General features: G+C 37.7%; 1 protein-coding gene across 14 annotated transcripts in view; it reads left to right on the top strand.

Moving 5' to 3' along the window:
• PARD3 (par-3 family cell polarity regulator) overlaps positions 1-27,162 on the top strand; it is a 653,831-nt gene that overhangs the window by 300,082 nt on the left and 326,587 nt on the right. For all 14 annotated transcript variants that reach the window (XM_059404392.1, XM_059404389.1, XM_059404386.1 and 11 more), the window contains exons 4-5: positions 1,595-1,773; positions 23,417-23,548. In XM_059404392.1, coding sequence (XP_059260375.1) covers positions 1,595-1,773; positions 23,417-23,548 — 311 coding nt within the window. The remainder of the gene's footprint in view (positions 1-1,594; positions 1,774-23,416; positions 23,549-27,162) is intronic.

Here is a 27,162-nt window from a genome sequence, read left to right as displayed (position 1 = left end):
ACCCTGAGATCATAACCAGGTGCCCCATGAGTTTTTTGCTTACACTTAAAAATTGGCAATGATTCTTCTGTATAATTTTCATATGTGTGTTTCTCCCAGGAAATTAAGATAACTACTAACAGTATTAAATGTTTAGCGTATTTTTTTTCTGGTAGTATTTCTCAGGTTCTCTTACTATCAAATCCTTATGATGTAGAAGCACATGTTAAAAGAAATATTATATTTATATGCTTCTGTTTCCTCTGATCATTTCTAATTTGCTTTAACATCTTTCTGACTATTGAAGTAGCAGTGGTTTAAATATCACCTTCAGTGTGTAGAGTCTGTTTTCAGTTGAGCATCCTCTAGGATCTGTATGCCCATACCGTTAATGCTTCAGTGTTCCAAAAATGTTTTTCATGGAGTAAGTGATGGATTTATTTCACCCTGAAAACTGTTTTGTTAGAGACTATTTATTCATTTATTTATTAGAGAGAGAGAGAGAGTTGGGGGGAGGGGCTGAGGGAGAGAGAATTTTAAGCAGGCTCCTCGCCCAGGGCAGAGCCCCACTGGGGGTTAGTCTCATGACCCTGAAATCGTGACCTGAGCCAAAACCAGAAGTCTGATGCTTAACCGACTAAGCCACTCAGGTACCCCTGTTAGAGATTTTTTAAAGAAATGCATACCTTACATTCTGGTTTTTAAAAACAGGCTGTCTAACATAATTTAAATTTTTCATCTTATATTTATTACATTTTTGAGTGATGAGTTAGTTGATGAGTGGAGTTTTGGGTTTTTGATTTTCAGTGTTAACAGACTCATGTGCTTTTGTTCTTAGGTCTGGTTTTATAGTTCTGTTCCTTCTCTCCTTTACCAATGATTGTATCTGTTTAGATATGCTCAGGGCTATTGATACAAATATTCACCTGAGTTTGTTAATGATTATGTGAGAGTAGTTGCAAACAGATTCCTCTTTTATGTGAATACAGTTGCTGAAACACTGTCTTTCATGAATCCTATATGTGAATATATGCCAGATACTACCTGCATATTAACATATCACTTTCAAGATTTCTATTCTCTTAAAGATAAGAAATGTGATTGTGCTTTGCGTTTTTTTCTTTGAACAAAATAATTATCTTATTTAGCAGAATTCCTTACTAGATGAGCCAGGAAGTTTAGATTGTGTATTTTTAATCCCAGTACAGTTAAAAGTTAGATAGAATTTGTTCCATGGCTCACATTGTTATTTACATTTTAGAATATGTACAATATGTATTATTAGAGAGCATGCGTGTGTGCGTGAGCACGAGGGGCAGAGGGAGAGAGGGAGAGATAATCTCAAGCAGACTTGTCGCTCAGAGGAGTGGGGCTCGATCTCATAATGCGGAGATCACAACCTGAGCCAAAACCAAATCTGAGTCCAACGCTGTCTGCTGTACCACCCAGGTGCCCCTGTATGATATTTTATTTAAGAATACTGGGATAATAGACTGGTGACCCACTGTCACCTTAAGTGTTACTCTGATTTTTGGTTTCACTGCCTTTATTCTAATATGTAGTTTTCAGACACGAGTTACATTTAAAAAAATATAATGCTTTTTTGTATTTATAGATATGCCTCTTCATGTCCGACGAAGCAGTGACCCAGCTTTAATTGGCCTTTCAACTTCCATTAGTGATAATAATTTTTCTTCTGAAGAGCCTTCACGGAAAAACCCCACACGCTGGTCAACAACAGCTGGCTTCCTTAAGCAAAACACTGCTGGTAGCCCTAAAACCTGTGACAGGAAGGTAACCATTTCTGTTTTGTGTCTTCTTCGTGTCAGTGGTGAATGTCAACTGCTGACTGGGTCCTTTGCTTCTAGCGTGTCTTCTCTGTGGCCCTTTGTGTGTGTGTGTGTGTGTGTGTGTGTGTGTCAACTTTTCCCTCAAAGTTTAGATGACTTCCTATTTTATATTGCCCTTGCATTTTATAGTAAAATTCATGTTATGTATTTATTTATTTATCCATTTTTAATAGATAATGTATTTATGATTAACAATGAAGACTCTTTTGACTTGAAATGTATACATGTAACATCCCTCACCTACTTTGTCTCCTAGTTGTCCTCTTTCTCTTTGGGGGCAATCCCCTTACTAGCCTTTTGCATGTCCTTGCAAAGATGTTTTACACATGTGTGAGCAGATATTCATATTGGTTCCTGAGGTACATTAAAGAAATTACAGCATTATGGACTTTTAAGGATAAAGGTAGAATCCATAGTCTAACTACTCTATTGATAATTTTTTCTTCCTAGAGAAAGGAAGTGTACTGCCTAGTCTTAATAACATTTTCTTCTTTGAGCCAATTTAGTTCAGTCCATGACCTAATTTATTTAGTCTAAAAGAATAAACTTTATTCTATTTTTTCAATTTGTTTCTTAATGCTCTTTGTCCTATATTCCTACAGAGCCCTTATAATCCCTTTCTGTTATATCTCTGTGCTTTCACTCAGTGAGCTTTAAGCTGTGTTTATTTTTATTGCTGATTCTGTTGAGTCTCAGTAAACATCTATTGAATGAGTTAATATTTTTTTTCAATGCAGCAATAATAGAGCACCATGTGTTTGTTGAATTGTACTAATAACATGTTAATATGGAAGTGAGTATAGCTTGATGTTTGCTTGATTTATCCTTTGCATTTATTGGAAAGTGCCAGTTTTAAAATTTCCTTACTTGTTGCATTTCTACAAACACTCATTTGTAGTAGTTCATTTCTGCGGCGGGGCGGGTGGGGGGGATGTAGAGAACACCTAGAGTACCTTAACTGAGAAGAATCTTCCAGGAAAGATTTCACTTTTCTGAAATACTTCATCATGTATTTGATGAGGAATCAAGTTGGAGTATCTTCTCATTGAGACCAGCTTGGAATTTTAGCATGCTTGACCATGAAGTAAACCATCCAAAGAAGCAGTATCCAATTTATGAATAAGCCTCATGACATTTAATTTGTGTTCAGAATAGATTTTATTTACATTGATATTTAGAAGTGTATAAACAAGTAAAGTTGACAGTTTTAAAAAAGCACTATTAGAAAGGTTTTCGCATGGTTTACGGAGAGTAATCAGAAGTCATTGAGGTAATCAGGATTTTCTTTCTAATTCCTTCAACATCTTGGGTAGGTGAGTCCGCTTCAGTTGTACAAACAGAACTACAGTGGCTGCTTTAAACATAAACAAACGAACTTCATACTTAGAATTGGAGTCTCAGAAAATCATTGGAAGAGCTTGAAGAGCGGGCCGTAGGCTGGGCCTCTTCCAGGACTTCCTGAACCATGCAGTCCTGCACGTCTGCCTGGGAAGGAAGTGACCTGGGTCCTTCCCCTGCATCTGCCCACCGAATGCTAACAGCCTGTCTCCAGGTGTGCTCACCCTGCTGCTTGCCACTTGTGCAGCTGGGAACTGAACCCAGAAATGTCTCAGCAACCTCCATTCTCTCCATCAGCAGCCCGGGACAGTTCTTCCCTCTACCACAACCACCACCTTCCACAACCGGCTCTTGAGTCCAGATGCGCAGAACGCTGTTTGCCTCTGGATCCTTACCTGCAGGGGAGGTTTAGGAAGTTGATTTTAGTCTTCCAGCTGTAGCAGAGGGAGGCAAGCTACCAGAGGACTGTAAGGCACCCTGCCAGTGAGTCACCTCACTCAGGTCCTAGGATTGATGATGATCTGAGTCCTGGGGTTGAATCCCACATTGGGCTCCCCACTTGGCGGGGAGTCTGCTTCTCCTTCTCCCTCTGCCCACTGCTCCCCCTGTTTGTACTCTTCTCTCTCTGTCTCTCTCTTTCAAATAAATAAATAAAAATCTTTAAAAAAAAACCCCATACCTATCATTGTAAAAAATTTGGGAAACTAATGCAATACAAAGTTAAATTATTTATAATGCTAAAATGCAGCAACACCTAGTATTAAGATAATAAGGAATATGCACCCATGGCACATACACGTACTCACGTACACACATATATACCCACACAGAGTTGGAGTCATACTATGTCAACATACTTGGCATCTTTATTATTTCTACTTTGTTTCATATTAGGGATTTCTCCTGGTGTGAATTTTATTGGAAAATATATATGTTATAGTGGGGCAGGGGGCAGAGGGAGAGAAGGAATTTAAACATGCTCTATTCCCAGTGTGGAATCCAACTTGGGGCTTGGTCTCACAACCTTGAGATCATGATCTGAACCAAAATCAAGACTAAGACGCTTAACTGACTGAGCCACCCAGGTGCCCCCTGAAAAATATTTTTAATGGATGCAGACTATCTCATTGTAGAATATAATTTATCATTCTTATTGTTAGACATTTATTTATACTATTTTCATTTTTTTTCACATTATGAGTATAAGTGCTGTGAGACAAATTTGAATGTAGTTCTGTTTTTAAAAATGGTTATCCATTCGATAAGCTTTTTCCCACGTGAAACAGTATTTAATGTAGCCAAATGCCCACACTTTCTCACTGGAAAGATCTCAAATTCCATATACATCTTTAGATGAAATCATGTTCACATACAACGCACATAAAGGATAATACATAATGAATTTGTCCTTTGAATTATCTTTGGCTTTACTTTTCAAGTACCCATTTCCTAAGCTTGCTGTCAAAATTTTAAGTTGTTTGTATTAAGATCTGAGAGATTATCTTTTTTGTATGTGTATATCTATCTTATGTTCATTTATAAAATGTCCTGTATTTTTAGTATTCAAAATGGCTGATCAGTATTAACTTGATTTCCTTCTCTTGAGGCATGAGAGCTTGCCTATGCTGGATGATCTCAAGATGCTATACATTTTTATGAATATGTAGTGGTTTAGGTTTTCTATATAAATGCATGGAAATAGAGGAGTTAAGGATTCACAGTCTTGTAATGCATTGATTTTTAATAGATAAAATAAGTTGACATTTTTCTATAACTCAACATGGTTAAGTGATCTCTGTTTTTTTTTTTTTTTAAGATTTTATTTATTTATCGGGGTGGGGGGAGAGCGAGCACAGGCAGACAGAGTGGCAGCAGAGGCAGAGGGAGAAGCAGGCTCCCTGATGAGCAAGGAGCCCCATGTGGGACTCGAGCCCAGGACGCTGGGATCATGACCCAAGCCGAAGGCAGCTGCTTAACCAGCTGAGCCACCCAGGCGTCCCAGTGATCTCTGTTTTTTTAAGTTGATGAGCAAAACACACAGTTTTGGAATGATGTCACCAGTCAGTTGAAATCTCTTATTTCTGAACGAGGCAGTTCCATTCAGGTGTGTTAAAGTGCTACCGTGTTGAACTCGCTCCTGTGGCTGAAAACCGAGGTGGGAGGTAGAGTCTTCCCAGTTCATGTAGTTATTACACTATTAAATTAGAGGGCAACATAGAATGATTTTGGTGCAACAAAACCAGGTGAGAGCTTGGAGAGACCAAGGATTCTACGGGCTTCTGGATTTCTTACAGTTCTTCATTCTTTAATTTAGAAGTGACATGTAGAATAGAAGAGAGTCTTGGCTTTTTAAAAAAGTTCCTTGGAACACTGACTCACTCCTGTTGGCCAGCATTTTGTGGCTGACTGCCTTTTTCAACTCTTTTAGAGAACATTTTTTACTCATACTTAGCATGGAAAGTATATTGCTAGAAAATGTATTTTCAATTGAGATTTTGTTTAATATTTCATCTTAGGAAATAGTATTTCAATCAGTGTGAACACTTAAATCATTTTGCCACCTCTTTGGTCATCCTTATTAAGTCATTGTCCCTGCAAATAAAGTCTAAATAGTATGTGGAGAGCATTAGATTCATTCCATCAAGAACAATGTAATGAGGCACTTACAGAATCAGCCAGCCATGAAGTTTCAAGGATCAAGTCTGTGCATTATTTCATTGTGTACTCATTGTAAGCCATTATTCCTTTCCCCCAAAGACTAAGAGCTGTTGCTTTCTAAGTAATCTGTCCCTTTCACCAACCCCCTTCCCTGCCTCACCAAAGAAAATTTACAAAGGTAGATGAAAACAAAGGTGGCATTAAGAATATATCTTGAGGGGCGCAGTGGGTTAAAACCTGTGCGTTTGGCTCAGGTCATGATCCCAGGGTCCTGTGATCGAGCCCCACGTTGGTCTCTGTGCTCAGCAGGGAGCCTGCTTCCCTCCTCTCTCTGTCTGCCTCTCTGCCTACTTGTGATCTCTGTCAAATAAATGAATGAAATCTTAAAAAAAAAAAAAAAAGAAAAAAACATATCTTGATGTAAGGGGAAGAAAGTTGTAAGACAACATTTTATATTAGCATCAGTGTCTTGTAAATTTTTATTTTTAAAGTTCTTAAGAGACTTTAGAATATTTCTGACACCCTGGATTTATTATTTCTTAGTTGCTTGACATGTTTGGTATCTGTCCAGTACTCCTCATATACACAAGCTCCTGGAAGAGTTGCTGTCTTAATTGTCTTTGTCATCTTTTTTTCTGTTCATTAGAAGAGTTAGGAGATATTTCTTTTAACTTTAGAAAAATACTTACAGAAACATTTCTGTAGTATATTTTAAGATTTCCCCATAGTCTTTTTCTTATAATACTACTGTTTGCTCTTTGCATTTATAAAGTAATGAAAAGTATAAAGAAGCAAGTAAGTAATTTGGAATGGTGTAGATAAGTGTTATTGACAGTCTGGTATATTGACTTGGGACTCTGGAGCAGAGCTCTGTATAGTTGGTGGCTGTCCCTATTACCAGTGGGGAATCATCCAGTGAACATGGTTTAATTTCTTGACTTTTTTTTTTTCTAATTTTGTCTTATATTGAGAGCATTTTCCCATGTCATAAATATAGATAGCTTGCATAATGTTCTTTTATGTACTGATTTTTTTTTTTTGTAGTTGGTGTCTATTGTTTTATTTGGTGACTTTCCTGTTGCTTGACATTTATACTTCGCCAATTTTTTTTTTCTCTCTAATAAGTAACCTTTAGAAGTACCCTTCAAAAAAGATCCTAATATATTAATTTATATTGACATCTCTTATTATTTTCTTAGAACAGATTCCTGAAGTAGGCTTATTTGACCAAAGGAATGGATATTTTTAAAGCTACTGATAATTGTTTCTCATACATTCATGACTAATAAAGTGTGAAGTACTTATGTTGTATAAAGCACTGCGAGGAGGCCCAGATGGAGTGAGAGATAGAGGATAAAGAAAAAGAAGCAAGTGGTACTGTTCCTGAGTTCTGGAACTTACTATCGTACTATAGATGTTAATGGCTCCCATTTGGCTCTGCATCAGAATCACCTGTGAACTTTAAAAAGATGAAATACACTTGTAGTGATGGATTCATTTACCTATTTCAGGAGATTTGTGTGTTTACTTAAAGCTGCTTTACTGACTTCAGGGCACAGTCTTTTTTTTTTTTTTGAGAACTGAAGTTCAGCTGAAAAGGAAGTGTGTTTGTTTGCCTGTTAGGAGAGGGTAAATAAGAGTATTATGTCTATTTTGAGATGTCTTCTTTTAGGCTAATTTTCCTATCATAGCAGAATAGAGTCTGGAACATTTACCGCATTTGGTTTTGTGATATTTCACTTCTCATACTTAGATTGCTCAAATTTATCATTTTTAATCAAAAGTCCATTAAAATGAAAAATTTTTTTGAGTTTTAAATAAAAGTAATCTAACAACTTGCTGCGATGTTGGGTCCTATCCTGTCCGTGCCCAACTAGAATCGGACTTCTCTTTTCTAAATAGAAGCTCTGATACAAGTAGTGTACCTGTCTCTCCTTCCTTGGCATATTGTCCTCCACCCCCAATCTTAGTTGAAAGTGCATTTCAATACATCGGGTCAAGGCACCGTGTTCCCATTATCATGTGTGAAGTCACCAATGCTAATTCAGACACAAGGGACTTCCAGAAAGTGCCCACTCCTTGTTTTATTCAGAGTCAGAAAACTTTGGCGGTTTCTATGCTGACAGTGTACTAGTTAACATTGGCTCCTACCTCATGATACTCTAAAATAGCCGCTTGCTTGCTCATTCATTCATTCATCTTTTACAGAGTTGTAGTCTGTGTTTACCTCTTTATTTGCTGCCTCATCCCCCTTCTCAACCATTTGGCTTCGGAGTCGCTGCTTCTCCTTTCTGCTTTCTAACGCAGAAGTCCAGTCATATTGGTACATTTGAGTATGCTCTTTCATTTTTAAGCTAGTACGTTTGACCAGGTGGCTATTGAAAAACATTGTCTGTCTTTTGTCATTTGTGAGCCAATCGTAGAGGTTAGCTAGTTACAGTAATCATCTAAAAACCTCAAAGGATGAGCTGAGATCATCCCCTAAAACCACATGTTTCCTCTGCGAGAGACCTATAGCTGTGTTTAATTTTCTGGGGCATTAGCTTCAAGGGAGATCCAACTGAGACTTAAATGTTAGACCGTTCTGCTGCAACATTTGTATTTCCCGTTAAAGGCCTCTGAAACTATAAATTTCACCCTCCTATTTTGCATATTAAAAGATCTTCATTTGATTGCAGTACAGTTGTGTGCTTTTAGTAAGTGATGGTTATAATCATTTCTACAATAGGCTGGCTTCAACTGCCAAGCGCACCTAGTAAGAGTTGTTAATAACCTGGTCTCATCTATTTCTGTGTCACCGGTAGGGATATAATCTATCTTCACTTGCTTTGAATATTATAATTTGTGTTCAAAGTTATAAAATCCTAAGGTGCTATTGAGAAAATTTTTGAGCCTGGATGTGGTATTTTTAGAGTTCACAAACCATTCCAGAAATGTGAAAATCTTTATTGAGTACCCTCAAAGTTACATAGGATAGAGGGGGAAATGAATGCGTTACACCTGTTTTTCTTGACTTGGGGGGAGAGAACTGAGAAATGACATTGATTGACTTATATTGAACAAACATTTGCATGGCTTTTATACACTTAAAAATATTTTGGCCTTATTTCATCTTTTTTTTTTTTATAAGATATGTGTTTTTTTTTTTAAGATTTTATTTATTTATCAGAGAGAGAGAGAGGGGGAGAGAGCGAGCACAGACTGGCAGGCAGAGGCAGAGGGAGAAGCAGGCTCCCTGCTGAGCAAGGAGCCCGATGTGGGACTCGATCCCAGGACACTGGGATTATGACCTGAGCCGAAGGCAGCTGCTTAACCAACTGAGCCACCCAGGCATCCCCTTATTTCATCTTTTTAACTTGGTTTTTGTTTTTAATCTTTGATACTTTGGCTTATAAGCCTAGTTCCTTCAAGTCACAAAGTTAGATGTAGTCACTTCAGGTCCTGCTGTTAACAGAAAAAGTAGAGGATGGGACCGCTCAGGGCCAGAGCCCTCTGCCACTTGCATTCTAGCTGCTCTGGCAAACTTGGTTTTAATTTGCACGGATTCCAGGTGCCCTTGTGTTCCCATCTGCCTTTAGAGAAGTGCATTTCAGTCAAGGTTTTTTGCAGTGTGGGGGTAGAAGTGGTTTCCATCGATCTCATCCCTAAACTGTATCCATTTTTGAGGTTTTTGATATTTTCACATAATCATAGCCACGTTGTCTTGAGTACTTCTTGTCAGAGAATGTGATTGGTGTGTTACATGATATATCTCATTTAATCCTCCTCTACTGTATAAGTGTGGTTGGTGTTCCCATTTTATTGATGAAGAGGTAAAGCCAAGAGGTTAAATAGGTCACCTAATAGTTAAGCCAGCTGTTCAGTGATAAAGTTGTGATGTGAATCTCGATTTTGCAGTTTCAGATTCTGCTTTTGACAAGTATCTTCCCACATCTCAACATGCTTACAGACTTTATACACTGCCCAGTTATTTAATTTTTAAATTTTTTAATTAAGATTTACTTATTTATTTAGAGAGTGTATGTGCATGCCTGCATGAGCAGGGAGGTGCAGAGGGAGAGGAAGAGAGAATCCCCATGCTGAGTGCAGAGCCTGACTCCCCACTGATCCCACGACCCTAAAATCATGACCTAAGCCCAAATCAGAAAGTTGGACTATTAACTGACTGAGCCACCCAGGGGTCCCTGCCAATGTTCATTTAGTTGAACAATTTAAACTGTAAAATATTTCACAATAACCTTTTTATTTTTTATCTCCTTTAAGTCTTTCTGTTATACATGAATATAAGAATAATGAGCGTGTGTTTATTATTAGATCTGGCATATTTTGGTAAAACCTCACCAAGTCTGTATTATATCTTAACATCTTAGTCTTAAGTAAAAGTATGCTGGCTTCATGAATATCTGTACTAATAATGTGATTATGTTAACTGATCTCCATTTCTGCCCCCTTTTTGAGGAATTCTTTGTGTTCGTCTATTTTCTCTAATCCTTGTGTTTGATATTATTATTATTGAGAATTTATATATTTGGCCTTCTTCTTGATATTTTATGTGCATTAGTGACAGCAGAGAAAATAAAGATATAGTTGGACTGTAATCCAAAGACCAAAATAAATATCCATAAGACTATACTGATACTAATAAATGACTAAATAAAAAGTGAATGGGAAAAAAGGGGACAAATTTTCTTACAGAAGAATTCTAAATAGTAGAAGTAATATGTCCCCCTCTAGAAGGTGGGGATCTTAATTCCCCTCTTTTTGAGAATTGGCTGTACTTAATACTTGTTTCCTAAGAAGAGAGGAAGGAATGTGAAAAATACTAACTTTATAGTAGAGAAGTGACAGACTTACCTTAACCAGGTGACCAAGGTTAATATCACTAATGATAAGTCATGGTGATATCGTGAACCCTTGAAATGGTACAATGGCATGGACATTTCACCTCAGTGGAGTTTTCCCCAGACCTCATAACTCCATTTTAATTGTAAGGAATCTCAGAACAACCCAAAAACCGAGGGCCATTCTATGAGATACCTCACCAGTATTCTTCAAGAATATTGTGGTCATAAAAAAAATTAGGAAGGACTGAAAAACTGTCCCAGGTCAGAGGAGATTAAGGGGATGTGAGGATTTAATACAATTTGGGATCCTGGCATGAAACAAGGGCATTAGTGGGGGTTGGGGGGAATAGATGGATTGCAAATACATCTGTTAGTGTAGTTAATAGTATTGTATCAGTGTTGATTTCTTAGTTTGGACAACTATACCAAGGTTATGTAAGATGTTAACATTGGAGGAAGTTGGGTGAAGAGTGGGTAGGGACTCTACTATTTTCACAACTTTTCAGGAAATCTAAATTTTTTTCCATCCCAAGAAGTCTTTAAAACCCAGTTTTCCAAGGCATATGGTGTCACCCACATTTTGGGCTGAGAATTAGAGATAGCAGTTCAGGCACAGGTACCTGGCATGTGTGGAACCAGGACTCAGCCACAGATCTCTGTGAACCCTTGAACACACCTGGTCATTGTCAGAGATGTATTTTTCTCTTTGGAAATGAGTTCTTTTTTTAAAAAAAAAAAGGTTTTATTTATTTATTTGACAGACAGAGATCACAAGTAGGCAGAGAGGCAGGCAGAGAGAGGGGGAAGCAGGCTCCCTGCTGAGCAGAGAATGCAATTTGGGGCTCAGTCCCAGGACCTTGAGATCATTACCTGAGCCAAAGGCAGAGGCTTAACCAACTGAGCCACCCAAGTGCCCATGGAAATGAGTTCTAATGAAAGCTTTTCAACTGATTTTATTACTAGGGATTGATGGTTGGTAGCCTTCCCTATGACAGGACTGAATTTGAGAAATGCTTACCAGTCTTACACCTGCTGCATTCTTATGGCTGGGTATTCCCACTCCCACTTGTGTCTTTAATTTTTGTCGAGTCATTCTGCTACAACAGCTGTTTTGTTGTCCCTTTATTCAAATTGTTAAGGTTTTGAGGGGGAGACAGAAGGGGGTTTCAATAAGAAGTACTCCAAATTTTCTGGAATCATGTTTTTTAAAGTTGGGATTTTCAGTTATCATTCAGGAAGAAAAATAGATTCCTTGAAAATTAATATCCAGCTTAGAGAACATGATTTTTCTGCTGATAGATAGGAGAGAAGGACTTAATTCTTTAGAAGTTTGAGCTCTCAATTTCTTTATGATAAATGCTTTTTGTGTGGAGATGGAATTCTCCAGAAAAGTCATTATGATTGTATGAGGAGCATAAATAGGATGGGATTTTGATAAGTGAAAATATTTTTTCTTCGTTTTAAAAAATCTGTGGAGATATTTACCTGAGGAGGCAATTTCACAAGTAAGGGAAAAACGTTAAGAAAGTCAAATCGTCAACTGTACCTAGGGATTTGCACAGAAATTACTCAGTTGTTTGTTAATCTGCTCAGTTCATTGAAGTTATGATTGTACACCGAAAAAAATAAGAAGGGAGTGCTAATATTTACATTGGCAGGCTAGTTATGTAGCTAGTTATCTTGATTTTCCAAGTTTTAGTGATTTCTTTGAATATATATATATATTGCTTTTAAATTAACATGAAGAACATTTAGGTAAATATAAAAAATTCATGTTGCACATTTAGATAATGTGTAAGATTGTAGATATTTTGGGATTAGGCAACTACTCTAAGTATTTTACTTTCTCCCTTTCATTCCCTGGCATCTGTTCCCTTCATCTCTTGGTGTTGTGCAAATTGCTCCTGATGCAAAATGCTATTGTTATTTATAATTTTAGCATGGCAATACAAACGTTTAGAGGTACATGTTTTTGAAAGAAAACGAAATGTGAATAGGTATTTCTTGCTGTCAAAATAAGAAATATATAGCACTTTCTAAAATGTTTTAAAATTGTTTCAGATTTAAATGTGTTTTTCAGAGTCAAGCAGCATTAGTCAAATGTTGCTCTTCATTTTTATTGTAGTTTTGGAAAATGAGCCAGGCTCTTCAAAATGTAACCTGACCTGAAATACTTATATTTATTTTGTTTGTATACACTTGCCTTTGTTGAAAGAGCAGGGTAGGGACACCTGGGTGGCTCCATCTTCAACTTGGGTCATGATCCCTGGATCCTGGGATCAAGCCCCGTATAGGGCTCCCTGCTTGGCAGGAAGCCTGCTTCTCTCTCTCCCACTCCCCCTCCTTGTGTTCCCTCTCTCACTGAGTCTCTCTCTGTCAAAGAAATAAAAAATAAAAAATAAATCAAGAACAGGGTAAAAAATGGTGGTCTCTTTTCTCCATTCATTATACTTTCTGATTGTGGAATGCCTGTGGCCATATGGCAATTGGGTGACATTTTTGTTTTGTTTTTTGTCTTTGAGAGAGACAGAGGAAAAAAAGAGAATATGAATCCTAAGCAGGTTTCACAGCCAGGGTAGAGCTGGATGGGGCTCTATGCCACAATCCTGAGATCATGAGTTGAGATCAAGAGTCTGGTGCTTAACCGACTGAGCCGCTGAGGTGCCCTAGTCATGTTGGTTTTTATGAAGTACTGGGCAAGAAATAAAATGGCAGCGCCTATTATCACTGCTTCCCTTGAAGTTATTTCCCTTAGTTCCTCAGAATCCAGATGGGGATAATGTTTTTGTAATTTGAAAAATACTAAACTATCCTTCCAGGCTACCTTCTCCTTATGTTCTTACTGATGTTTTCAAAGGATAAAGGAGATAATCCCAGTTATACTTGGAAAGAGATTGTTTTAAAACCATTTAAATAAATAAATAAAAAAGATTTATTTGAGAGAGAGAGAGAGAAGGAGGGAATGTATACGAGCACACATGGGCACGCCTGAGTATGTAGGGGCAGGGGTGGAGAGGGAGAGAATCCTCAGACTGACTCCCTGTGGAGCATGGAGCCCGGTATGAGGCTCTGTCTTGAGATCTGTGGGATCACAGCCTGGGCTGAAACGAAAAGTTGGTCACTTAGGGATTGAGCCACCCAGGTGCCCCAATTTAAAACCATTTTAAAGCAAACATTTTACTCCTAATTATTCCTGAGACTAGGCAGTGTTTATCAGGGAGCCAACCATCTCTCTTGTAAATATAATTTGTGATACAAGATTATATATTGGCTTTGCCCTAGTTTATGTACAAGAACTCAAGGGATACTTTTCTGTTGGGAGAGGGTCATTTTGTGGGAATGGCTGGATCTCAGAAATTACCATCGTTACCCAGGTAAACCACGGTTCCTGGTTTATCGCATGAGGGTTAGAATTCATTGCTCAGACATTGGACATTGAAATGGGTAGATAAAACCCTGGGAACTGGTTACTCACCCTCATCTCCACAGAACATTTGTTGCAACTTCTCTCAGCCTCTGTTTCTGCTTTTTAGATGGTAAGAGGTTAAGCTGAATAGTCTCTCACTTTTCTCCTTCCAGATTTAAAAATCTGGATCTAAAGTTTTTCACGGTATTCTGAACTGTTGAGATGGATTAAAAACAACGGAAGAAAGAGGTTCAAATAAATAGCCTGAATGAGGCTGAGTTTTGCTGATCTCTTTCCTCTTAGATATCCTTGTCTGCTCCATGACCAGTTCTGGTGGCTTCAGAGAAATCTGTGCCCTCATGGTCACCTCTGGAAATGTCACGGCCTTTGTAAGTTGGCCTGCATCTCTGTGAGATATTTGGCCGACTGTTTTCATAACGGATCCCTTAATGTTGATACCCAGTGCAGGTCGGTGCTCTGGGGGGTTATTTTTCTTATCTGATGTTACAGCAGTTACTGAGTTACTGGTTAGTTGCAAGTTGTGAGTAAAACTAAAATGTTATACTTCTGGTTTTGTCAGCATACCAACCAGAAGGATTTGGTCCGTGACAGGAAACTTACTTGCAAATTAATCATGATTTTCAAATGTGTACTTTCTGTAGAGTTCCAAACAAGAATTTTTTCCCCTGGCATATTCAGCATTCTTGAGTGTCCCACTGATCTAAATGGAATTCTGTGATCTAGAAGCTACTGAACACATGTTGTAAAGACTGCAAAGACAGATTTTTCAGGTCAGAATGAATTTTAAGAACTTTGTACCTTTAATATTTCAAAGGGAAAAAAACTAGTAAAATTTGATGTACATTATCGGAGTTTTGATTTTGCACAATAATAAAAATAAAATCTGCTTGGATAAGTCATTTTCAATTTTTGCTGCTAATTCTTCAAAATTTAAACTCAGTTTAGAATGGAAAAATAGAGGTGTAAAAATAAATTATGTGTTAATGAAATTTGAGCTACAGAGGTACTCTAATAAATGTTTTGGCATTCAGAAATATCTGCATTTTGGTTTTTTTTCATTTTTAAAAAGTTACAGTATCAGTATAATCAATGTCTCATCACAAATTGTACCACACCTTAGTAGACTATCACTAATGATATGTAGCCTACTAATAGAATTTTGACAGAAACGTATGGATGTTTGAATTTCCTCTTTGTCTTGTCATAATTCTGTTCCGGAGTAAGAACAGATTTGTAGGTACAGACTCCTTCTTTTATCTCTTTAGCCCTTTCATTAATGAATAAGAATGTGGTGGGGCGCCTGGGTGGCTCAGTGGGTTAAAGCCTCTGCCTTCAGCTCAGGTCATGATCCCGGGGTCCTGGGTTCGAGCCCCACATCAGGCGCTCTGCTCAGCAGGGAGCCTGCTTCCCTTCCTCTCTCTGCCTGCCTCTCTGCCTACTTGTGATCTCTTTCTGCCAAATAATAATTTTTAAAAAATGATTAAGAATGTGGAAGAAATCAATTACCTAAAAGGAGAGTAGGAGATACCTATCTGTCTACCCACCAAAAAAGTGATTATACTTTTTTATATATGCAGGAATTACAGAGAGTATGGGCTTAGCTAATATGGGGATGAATTTCCTTGACCTCAGATCAGTAACACAGGGGGCATTTCATGTAGGATATTGGTCACCGTGGATTTCAAATAAAGTTCATTATACAGCCATGTGTCTGGGATAAGTGGTGATAATACTGTGTTTGGAATAAAACCCTATGTTTCTTTATTTAAAAAAGTATATTAATAGGCATGTAGTTGGTTTAAATGGACAGTGATGGCCAAACCTTCTGCCTTCATTTACAGGTTGTTTATTGAATCTATTATTTTTTGTGTGAGTCAGTTTATTCCCAATCCCATGTCTCTCTCTCTCTCTCTCTTTTTTTTTTTCTTTCTCATTTATTAACTAGAGGACGATTTGAAGGTCAGAAAAGTACATTGATAAAAATCCTATTTACAGACCATTTTATGGTTGTTTTCTTCTGCTACGCGTTAGCCTTGGCCTTGCTTCCAAGGTCATGCTCTGATATAGCTATCAGGAAGCACACAAGGTAAACTCTGGGCATAGAGACCAGAATGGGTCTGTTATATTGACCCAACAATGTGATTACTGGTAATTGCTACAAACTTTATGTAATTAAAAAAAAATTCTAAACCATCATTACTAATTTCACTTCAGTCTTATAATTTCAGGTTAGACATTCTGAAAATAGTTTCTTTGGTGTCTGTGTATCATTTCTTAGGGAAATGATAACACAGAAAATTGAGTTCTAGGATTGCTGAGTTGAAAAATAGTTATAAACTTAAAATCTGAAAACTGCATGGGGATATTTGAAACCATAGGATGCTTATATAGAGGGTACAAAAGTTAAATTTATATGCACTGAACGTTCGGCATGTCAAAATGACACAATTCCTAATGGTTTTTAAAAAGGTGTTTGGTGGGGCGCCTGGGTGGCTCAGTTGGTTGGACGACTGCCTTCGGCTCAGGTCATGATCCTGGAGTCCCGGGATCGAGTCCCACATCGGGCTCCCAGCTCCATGGGGAGTCTGCTTCTCCCTCTGACCTTCTCCTCGCTCATGTTCTCTCTCACTGTCTCTCTCTCAAATAAATAAATAAAATCTTTAAAAAAAAAAAAAAAGGTGTTTGGAATTTTTGCATTGAAAAAAAGTAGAGCTGTAGTTGGGTTTCTTAAACTAACATAGAAATATCTGGTACTTCTGTAACGTTCTTGAAATATTCCTATATTTCTGCAACATAAGGATGTAGGCTTGCCAAGGAATCTGACCATCAGCTAAGTAGCTGTTTCTGAGAGATAAAGCTTTGGAGTTTCAGCTTAGTATGAAAGTAATAAGCTCCTATCCCAAGGCCCTGGGTGGGTTCTGTGTGGTTTCTTTTTATTGAATTGTAATTGGCTTGGGGAGGAGTGATGGGGGAGAGAGGACAGTTCCTTTCCCTATCCTGAAAGAGATTTACTGCATAACTAGGGTACTGTTACCAGGGAGCAGAAAATTAATATGCATTTCTCAGCCTGGGTGGCTTTTTGACACCTGATGATATGGCAGTACATTTAGATGATAAGGAAAATCCCTGATCACAGCAGGAACATCTGTTTTTTTCTGGCAAGAGGGAAAGCAAAGCTGAATGGCTGTTTGGGACAGCCTCATGAGTGAAGGATTAAAATTGTAATTAAAAAATAAAGGAGAGTAATTCCTTATGGTATTTTTCTTATAAAAATCGTTAGATAAAGTAGTAGTGGCTTTACTATAATAGATTATTTTTTGTCATTAGCAAATTTAATAATTATTTGGATTTTGCATATTGGTACTACTGACAGATTTTTCTAAGTCTAATGAAAAAGATTTCTGTTTTTATTTTGGAAAACAGAAATATACAGAACGGAGGCATTAATTTGATCATAGAATGAAATAGATTTAAAGTCACATTCTCCAGTTTTTTTTTTTAAATAAATGCAGCTCTGACTTGTTACAAAAATATTAATGGCAAAGATTGTTGTTTTTTTTTTTCCTTTAGGTTAGAAAGTACAGGTTTTTTAAATACATTTAACTTAAAAATGTTCACTTTTTTGGTAGCTGATGATAGTCTGATCCATTAAATATGTAGATAATCTGCATAGACATATTAAGACTACCATTTTTTTTGTCGTTGTTTATACATCTACAGACATTCCTTTCTTTCAAAAACAAATGAAGGAAATGCCTTCATACTTCGTCTTTAAAATTTTTTTAACTTTTATTTTTTATTTAAAAATGGGAACATAGGAATGCAAACTCACAAATAAACTAAGAGAAAATTCTTTTCAAAAATAAATTAACATATATAATTTGGAAGAAGAAAGCAGTATGTTTATCAATATGTCCTGTCAGGCACTCCTACTCAAAGTTCACATAGGTAGTGAGTTTAGGTTCATTGCTAATCAGAATCAATGAGTTCGGGAATGTTTTGAGAAATGCTCATCAGCTCTTTCGGAGTTCAAATATTTCAATGTCAGTGCAATGCTTATAATGAGTTTTTTTTTTAATTCTTTTTTGTGTTTATTATTATGATCTCTCATAGCTGCTTCTTCTGTTAAGTACATTAAATATTTGCTGTATACCTACTTTCCGAAAGGCTCAGTGCTAGACATCATGGGTAGGGGTAGGAAGATGGTCCTTTCTCCAAAGCTTACAATGTAGTTGGGTTTGCTAGAGGATATGGCATTTATTTATTTAAAAAACTTTATTTTCATTTAAATTAATTAACATATGATATATTATTGGTTTCAGAGGTGGAGGTCAGTGATTCATCAGTCTTATATAATTCCCAGTGCTCATTACATCACATGTCCTGCTTAATGTCTGTCACCCAGTTACCCCTCCCCTCCCACCTCCCTCCTCTCCAGTTTGTTTCCCATGATTAAGAGTCTCTTACGTTTTATCTCCCTCTCTGATTTCATCTCGTTTTATTTTTTCCTCTCTTGCCCCTACAATCCTTTGTTATATTTCTTAAATTCCACCTGTAAGTGAGATCATATGATAATTTTCTTTTTCTGATTGACTTATCTCGCTTGTCGCTTGTCATAATACCCTCCAGTTCCATCCATGTCATTGCAAATGGCGAGATTTCCTTTTTGATGGCTTAGTAATATTCCATTATCTCTCTCTCACACACACACACACACCCCACCCACAACCCACATCATCTTTATCCATTTATCTCTTGGTGGACATCTGGGCTCTTTCTGTAGTTTGGCTGTTGTGGACATTGCTGTGTAAATATTGGGGTGCAGGTGCCTCTTCAGATCACCAAATTTAAGACTACTAGGTTTCTAAAATCATTTACACCAAAATAAATATTTTTAAGCTGAAAATAGTATGTACTTTATACATTTCAATTGGAAATCATGAATATCCAAGCATGTATTGTAAAGGAGAAATCATATTGCATGTTATGGTGTTTGCTGATATACCCATAAATACAGAATCACAACTTTCTAGGACTCCAGTCTTTGTATGAACTTTGGATCAAGCTCAGGATTGTGAAGAAGAACATGAGTGCAATGCGAGTAGTGCCTACATGTTGCTATCCACAAACTAAAGTATATATTGCATAGTGATTCCTAATACATTTTAGAAATTCTTTGCTTTCTTGACAGAGACTAAGATACTTCAGCTGGGCTTCTCATACCTTATAAATTAATGCATGAATTCATTATTGACATTACCATAACAGTATTGAATTAGGAAAACTTTTTTGATATGAGGGGTTAATTTTATTTTTGTTATCTATTAACTACTCAAAGTTGATTCTGTAAATATAAAATTGAGTTTTTCGGGTGGAGTTCAAGAGGACAATTTTTTTTTTTTAAATCTATAGCTCTTATCTCCTTTAATCTGATTACTTTGTGATGGCCTGAAACATGAATTACATGTCATAATTGATGAAAATGGAGAGATGTCACACTGCCTTTTGGATGCAATTGGAAGTAATCACATTATCCACAGACATTGTATATTGTAGGTGTGACATTAAATTGAAATGGGCATAAAACAGAGTTACACATCTTGTATAAATCTACAAGTACAATCATTATATTTCAGTGAAAATGCATTTCACTGATGCTTATCATGATGCCTTTTGAAAGCATTCACTTATTAATTTTTAGAACAACTTATAGAAGTGTTCTTTGAAAATTCTGGGCATCTGAACCATGTGAAAATAGGAAATACAATGCGTATTGAAGAAAAAGCCCTTCATGTTGGTATAGGCCACTGAGCTAAGTGCTTGAGTTTAGAGGTGAATGGTGATCTTCTCCCTTGGTTTTGCTGGAATAGTGGAAATAGCAATTTTAAAAATTAACTAAATTATAAGTCAGAACTGTAATTAGAAGTAAAATTAGAAGATAGTGGTAACAAAAAGCATGACATGCCAATGTCTGTTGAAAGTCCGAGAATCTTTCTTAGAGAAAATAGTGATTGCATTGGGTGTTGAAAAATGGGAAATGATCTTACAAGAAGAAATGGTATTGGAGTCTAGGCTCCAAAAGAGCTTAAGTGAAGGCAAAGAGGCGTGTGGCACCTTGAGCATGATTGTGCGCAGGTTCCTCCAGGCTAGCTGTGGTGTCTGCCCCACAGCTCCAGCGTACTTTTTTTTTTTTAAGATTTTACTTATATATTTGACAGAGAAACAGTGAGAGAGGGAACACAAGCAGGGGGAGTGGGCGAGGGAAAGCAGGCTTTCTGCCTAGCAGGGAGCTCGATGCGGGGCTCGACCCCAGAACCCTGGTATCATGACCCAAGTCAAAGGCAGATGGTTCACGATTGAGCCTCCAGGCGCCCCTCCAGCGCACATTTTAGTACAGTCGTCTGTGGGAGGTGGCAGAGAACATTGCTGGAGAGGTTAAGGCGGGGATCAGCCTCGGTTTCGAAGGCTGCTGTACTGGCTTCAGATGAGAGATTGGGTCGAAAGAGGTACAGAGCATGATGGTTATTTTTCAGGAGGGCACCGGAATTGATAGTGTAAGCAAGTTTCATTTTGAATCTGTTGATTTGGAGGTATTTTTGGGGATGGCCGATTGGAAATTTAGATCCTGAATTCAGTGCCTAGAAGTTGTCGGGAGGGAGGAGTTGGCTGAGGAGACAGGAGTGAGCAGGCCATAGATAAGCTATTAAGGGCCATTGCAGGCAAGAAAAAGAATGGTGGAGATTCAAAAGGAATAAAAAGAATGTACCATTAACAGCCTGGATTAGTAGATACCAAGGAAAGTGAGCATTTTGTGTCTTCTGGTTTCTTCGTTTTCAAGATCCGCTTTTCCCTTTGTAAGTTGTATTTTGTCTTTGAACACCCAGCTCACTGTCCACTCTTCACTAACAGCTCCAGCGTCCGTTGGTTATCTTTGCCTGAATGAGTTATTTCATTAGGAGCTGAAGATGGTGATTTTTCTAAATCTCTTCATTATTCTGTTGGCTCTACGTGGCGTTCTTCTGAAAAGACGTGCTTCCCCTCATCCACTGGCACTGTTGGTTTCCCAGAAATACAGTTCCTAGTGAAAAGGCAGAATAGATTTTTAATGCCGTGTGTTCAGTTATTCCTTTTTCAAAGTAGAGCTGATGCAGTAATCACCTCTAATGGTGGAAAATGAATAGAGAAGCCAGGTTGTCAGCCACTGGGAGCAGCCCCAAGATCGTGGCATAAAAACTGTACTTGTGTGTCTCCGTGCTCCCAGTCCCTCCTCCATGGACATTGAAGATTCTGCCCTTAATACATTTATCTACCCTTTATGACTAATTTGAATTTCTTGGCAGTAAGTCAGCTCATTTTGCTTTGTTCTCAAGTTACCACGCAGCAGTTTTAAGGCAGAGCTCCTAGTATTTTGAGATACAGTGGGCTTTGGTTTCTTCTGTTGCTTTATTCTTTTCCTTTGTCTGTGTCCTTTGCTTATGTTCCCATTTCCATGTTCCTGCAACCAAGGTCAGTCCCTAATTCCTGGATATGGAGCAGCATCGTAATCTTCGTGGTTTCCTTGTGCTGGAGGTCATGTGCTCTGTTAACAGCTTTCTGAGCTGCGGTAATCGGACATGTGTAGAGGTTTCCTAGTAAAAATATTTGCTGCTGATGTTTAATTCTGTTGAGGTTTTAGTTTATTATCTAGGTATACTAAGAAGAAAACTTTTATTAAAGTTTCATACTGAAGTTTACACTGATAAATATTTATAGATCTAAAAATATTTTCTGTGCACCACAATAGTGGCATAGGTTCAGGACTATCGATCCATTTTGAAGCTTTTTTCTCTCTGATGGAATTCGTGAAGGAGCAGAAAACAGAATCTTGGTCTATTGCTATGGTCTATGCAATGCAAACCTATTACATGATACTTTTTTGTTTCTCTGTATATGCTGCTCAGATGGATTAAGAATTGAAGAATAAGAAGCAGTCATGTGTATAATGTATACAACCGGATTATCCTTAACAAAGTTATTAAGGAGAATGTTTTGGTCCTTCACTTATGTGGGGAACTGATGGTAGCATTTTAAATTTGTCCTTGTAGAAAATATTTAGATTTACATGTTGAGCTAGAATGTTTGACTTCTCTGCCTTATCCTAGCCTTCTCATTTCTCTTCAGGACATTGAAATTAGGTTTTGCAGCCCAAAAGCCAAAGCAGATTGTTGTACGTTATTATTTCAAAGATACATCCAGTAACATTTGGTGGCTTTGGGATGTATTTTTTTTTTAAGATTTTATTTATTTATTTGACAGAGATCACAAGTAGGCAGAGAGGCAGGCAGAGAGAGGGGAAGAGAAACAGGTTCCCTACTGAGCAGAGAGCCCAATGCAGGGCTCAATCCCAGGACCCTGGGATCATGACCGGAGCTAAAGGCAGCAGCTTAACCCACTGAGCCACCTGGGCTCCCCGGGATGTATTTCTTTTTAAAAGGTTTTATTTATTTCTTTGAGAGGGATTGGAGAATGAGTAGAAGGAGAAGTAGATAGACGGAGTAGTAGACTCCAACACGGAGCTCGATCTCAGGACCCTGAGATCATGACATGAGCCAAAGGCAAACTTGCTTAAGCAACTGAGCCACCCAGGTGCCCACTTTGGAACATACTAAATAAATATTTATCAACTAACTAGGTTTTTATTTAAAGACTTCACTTGCTATAAGCATGTTGGGGCAAGCAATTATGCATCTATTATGTACCCTGTATTGGGATAGATTAATTTTTTTCTTTATTTGATATTTGAATTAATGCTTCAACTAACCCATGAAGTAGCTAACAGAACAGTCTAAAGGATCTTAAGTCGCTTGCCCAAAATCACACAACTACAAAGTTGTAAATAAAGAGTAAGTTCCTTAATCTTTCTTATTTTAAACATTTTTGGTGAATTGTAGAAAATATCTCACAATATTATTATAAGACTAGAAAGAAGAGGAAAAGAGAACATCCCATGATTGAGAGAGAACAACAGTCTTGTAGAGAAATACTTTTCTTTTTCTGGTGCATGTAACTGGCCTGCGGAGATTGGTTTGGGAGGGAGTGCACGCATATGCGCGTGTCTGCCTTCCTGCTCCCACCATTATATCCCCTTCCCCTAGACGGATGACTGCATTCATGAGGCCTAATCTGGGTGAAATGTCCTCAGTCAGCTATTTTGTATAGATTTGGGGAAAATATTTTAAGTCTGCAAAATCATTTTTCTGCTACTTTTGAAAGACCAAGTGCATCGTTCATTTGCAAGGTCTGTTTTTTGACAAGACGCCTTTTTGTTTCTTTTTGAATAGAAAGATGAAAACTACAGAAGCCTTCCACGGGATGCTAGTAACTGGTCTCACCAGTTTCAGAGAGACAATGCTCGCTCATCTCTGAGTGCCAGTCACCCAATGGTGGACAGGTGGCTGGAGAAGCAAGAACAGGTAACATAAATTAATCCTTCTACACGTGTCATTGGTGTAACTTCTAGCTCATACCCTGAAACATGTTTCTCTCCATCACTGTGATGATTAAAGGTCAATTATTCTAACAGACTTCAGGTAAGTACCAGGCTTTCTGTCAGTTTGTCTAATATGAGTACAGACAGTTTCTGCAGCGGTCCCAGATCAAAGGTTTCTCATAAGCAGTTATGAATATTTGCTGTGGATTCTGGAGCATCCTGCCTTAAGAGCTTGTTACATTGCCGAAGCACAGACATTTGGAAGTGAACAGTACAGTTTATGAGTAGACTTTCAAGACCACTTATAGGTTCTCTATTGATGGGGAACAAGTCAGAGGACCTGAAGAGGCAAATTATAATGTTCTATCTTACCTGACTTCACTCTGCAGGAGAAATCCATGCGATAGTGTTATTTCAGAATTTACCTGATTTTGTAGGGTTTGGGGACTTCCCCTTTCATAAATGTCGAGGAACTGTTAGAGGTTTGTTAAGTTTTTAGAGGTGCTTAGTTTACTCCACAGGGTTGGCCATTCATGAAACCAGAATCGTTTACCACTCAGTGTAAGTAACTGGTTTGTGTCCTGGGAAAAACAACTGTTTGCAAACTTGTTACATCACTGGTAGAGAAGCCTTCGCTGCATGAAGACTAAGGATTTATTCGGTAAATTTTGATATATAAAAAACAAATTCTTCCAGTGGTGTTGTTTAAAGTCTGAATTGTTTATTGTTAGTCACAGTGTTTTCTTTGTAGTGGAAATTCTAGGATTTTCTTTGTAGTTTTAAACAGTTTTTGTATTAAAAACACACTTCTCTCCTTACTTTGTCACTTATTTGCTAAAAAAGCTCATTTAAAATGGAAGGCTAACAAGTGTACTCAAGAGAATGTTTTTGTTTTCTGTTCTGGTAATTTCTAAAATTATCAGCAATTCTATTGCCTGGATATTGGGATAGTTGTTTTTCAATTTAGATTCATGATGTCAGTGAAAAGAAATCCTAAATGTTTTACTTAATTCATCTTAGTTTGTATTTTATAGCATAAACCTCCAAAAACAATTTTGTGTGTCGGGGGTGTTAGAATATGAAACAATAAAAAAGGACAGTTTGCCTTTGATACCATGGATGGTATCACAAACATACTGATTTTTATCATATCATAAATGTTAGAATACATTATCATATCATAAATGTTAGAATACATTAGAAGCATTGTGTGATGGAAATAATTTTAAATAATTAAAAAACCATGGAGTCCTACCTAGGAAAAACATTTTCTAAAAATAATACAGATTTTAAACTCTTTGGTGGTATTATTACCATTTTGAAGTGAATATTTTGAAGAGTTAGTTTAGCAGGGGCCTGTAGTCGGACTGGCTGCATAGAACCTGCTCGTACAATAACTCTATCCAGTGATGGGATGCCTGCCAAGGGGTTAGTAGAATCATGTATGGTACCTAGGAAAACTGTGTATCTTAGTATATTTGTTAGAAAAAAAAAATTGGCTGCCACGAACAGAAATTCTAGATTGTGGAAGAAGATTCTAGATTGTTACCCATTTAACAAGATACCTGGAGAGAGGGACGATTGGCGGTGGTGGCCTCAGCCCAGCAGATCTCACTGAGGATCCAGACCCTTCCTTTGCTGGGAGCCCAACACAGGGCCTCCGTGGCTGGGTGCCCCCAAGTTGTCAGAGCCTTGGACATCACGGCTTGGCACAGAAGAAGAGGAATCGTGCCTTTATCTTCTGCAGGGCTCATCTTGAAAGCAGATAAATGTTTCCTCACAAGCAGCCCCCCCCCCCCCAAGAGGTGCCCTTCATACCGTGTTGTGTGACTTGCCTGCCACTTTGTCAAAGGGAGTTGTTGGTTTAGACTGGTTGAGCTTGATCTCCTAGAGCTAGGGGTGTGGGTGTGGTGGTTTGTCTTCCCTGGAACACAGCTGCTCATCACTGAACACAGTCAGGGTTCTGTTAAAACAAGGGGGGGGAAGTACGATTAGCTAACTCTGCTAAATATGATTATTGTTATTACAAGATTAGGAGGAAAAATTGGCAGTCCAGAGTTTCCAAAGTATGATATATTTAATTGTATCCTAAAAATACACTTTCTTTTTCCTAACTTTTGTGGCTGTAGATGTGCCTTTAAGGAGGTAGTATAGTTTTTCTTTGTAGTTTTGGTATAAAATAGTTTTTTTTACACAAAAGGAATTGCATTGAGAAGCCACATACTTTTTTTTCCTTTTCAAAAGACTCAAGCTTGATTTGCTTCTGCTGAAGTTATTTGAAGCATTTATTCCATGATAAGCAGGTTTTTAAAGAATAAGTACTTCCTTGGTCTATGTAGCCTAATGTAAATGGCATTAGTTAATTGATTCCTGAGCCTGAAAACATCTTCCTTGGCTTAAGTTTAAAAAATGATGATCCATTCACTAAATTTGATGATTTCACATCAGCAGGATAATTAACCAAACTGAAATCTACTTAACTCAACAAGAACAGCAAAAACAACACAAAATCCGTATTAAAACTTTGCCTAAAAGTAGGCACAATTGTTTGGGCAGAAGAGGAGAAGAGGTTATGTTGGAGATCCTGTAAATCTGGTCCAGATACTCTCATTTAATTGTGCATTTATTCTTTTAACTGTTTCCCATGAGTCATCTGACTATAAGGGCCTAATGGCTCTTCTGTGGCTTTTTTTTCCTTCTTAGTTTTTGCCATTAAAAATGTAACAACAGACGAGCATCACATAGATACAAATAATGTTTTATATGTAAAAAACAAAAAATCACCCCCTTGCCTTTACAGTTTGGGATCACTAGGGCAGAACTGTGTTCTGTGAGTTATGCCATCTGGATTGAAGAGGTCAACAGAGTTCTAGATTTTATATGCCTTCGGTGGCTTTGTTTTTGCTCTATTTCTTGCAAGATAGCTCATCTCATTATCTCTGCCTCTTGAAGGCAATTAATGACCACATCAGTCTTGCAGGTGGGAATAAACAGCAGGAATGAAAAGGACAAGAGAGTGTGTTAGAGCAAGCACCGAGCTTGTAGGCATCTCTGGAAGCTGAAGGTGGCTTGCGCTTCTTTGGCGGGTTGGTCCCCTATAAAGGGATAGTGACTCTTTCCCTCTCTTAGAATATTCACAAGGTACACACTCATATCATCAAAGGTAGGGGATATATTTCATTAGAACTTTGTACCAGGAAGCACTTGGGTTCAAGCTCAACATGATTTTCGAAATACAAGTCCTGCCATTCAGTGACTAATTCTTGCTCAGAATAGCCTGTAGCTGAATCCTACATCAGGGTCCTCTCAGAAGATAGAGGACTGTGTATCTTTCAAAGAGCATCCTTTTCTTGTGACTTCCTTTTTCTGAGCTCTCAGAGGAGGCACAAAGAATTCAGTAGAAAATGGTTTGTTGTATTGCCTTGAAAAAGTTTTCATGCTTCTGAAATTCTGACTCTGAGACCCAGGAAACAACAACAAAAAAAAAATCAGCAAAAGGCTTGGTTTTGATGTGTGGCAATGCTTTAAGAAATCTGAATTCCTTTTAACCATCACCATTTCCCTGACTCTGTATAGACTATAATTTAATATTGGTAG

Source organism: Mustela nigripes, chromosome 6 (genome assembly GCF_022355385.1).
Source record: "Mustela nigripes isolate SB6536 chromosome 6, MUSNIG.SB6536, whole genome shotgun sequence".
NCBI classification, from domain to species: domain Eukaryota; kingdom Metazoa; phylum Chordata; class Mammalia; order Carnivora; family Mustelidae; genus Mustela; species Mustela nigripes.
Note: the sequence above shows the minus strand (reverse complement) of the source record. Positions and strands in the feature narration are given on the sequence as shown.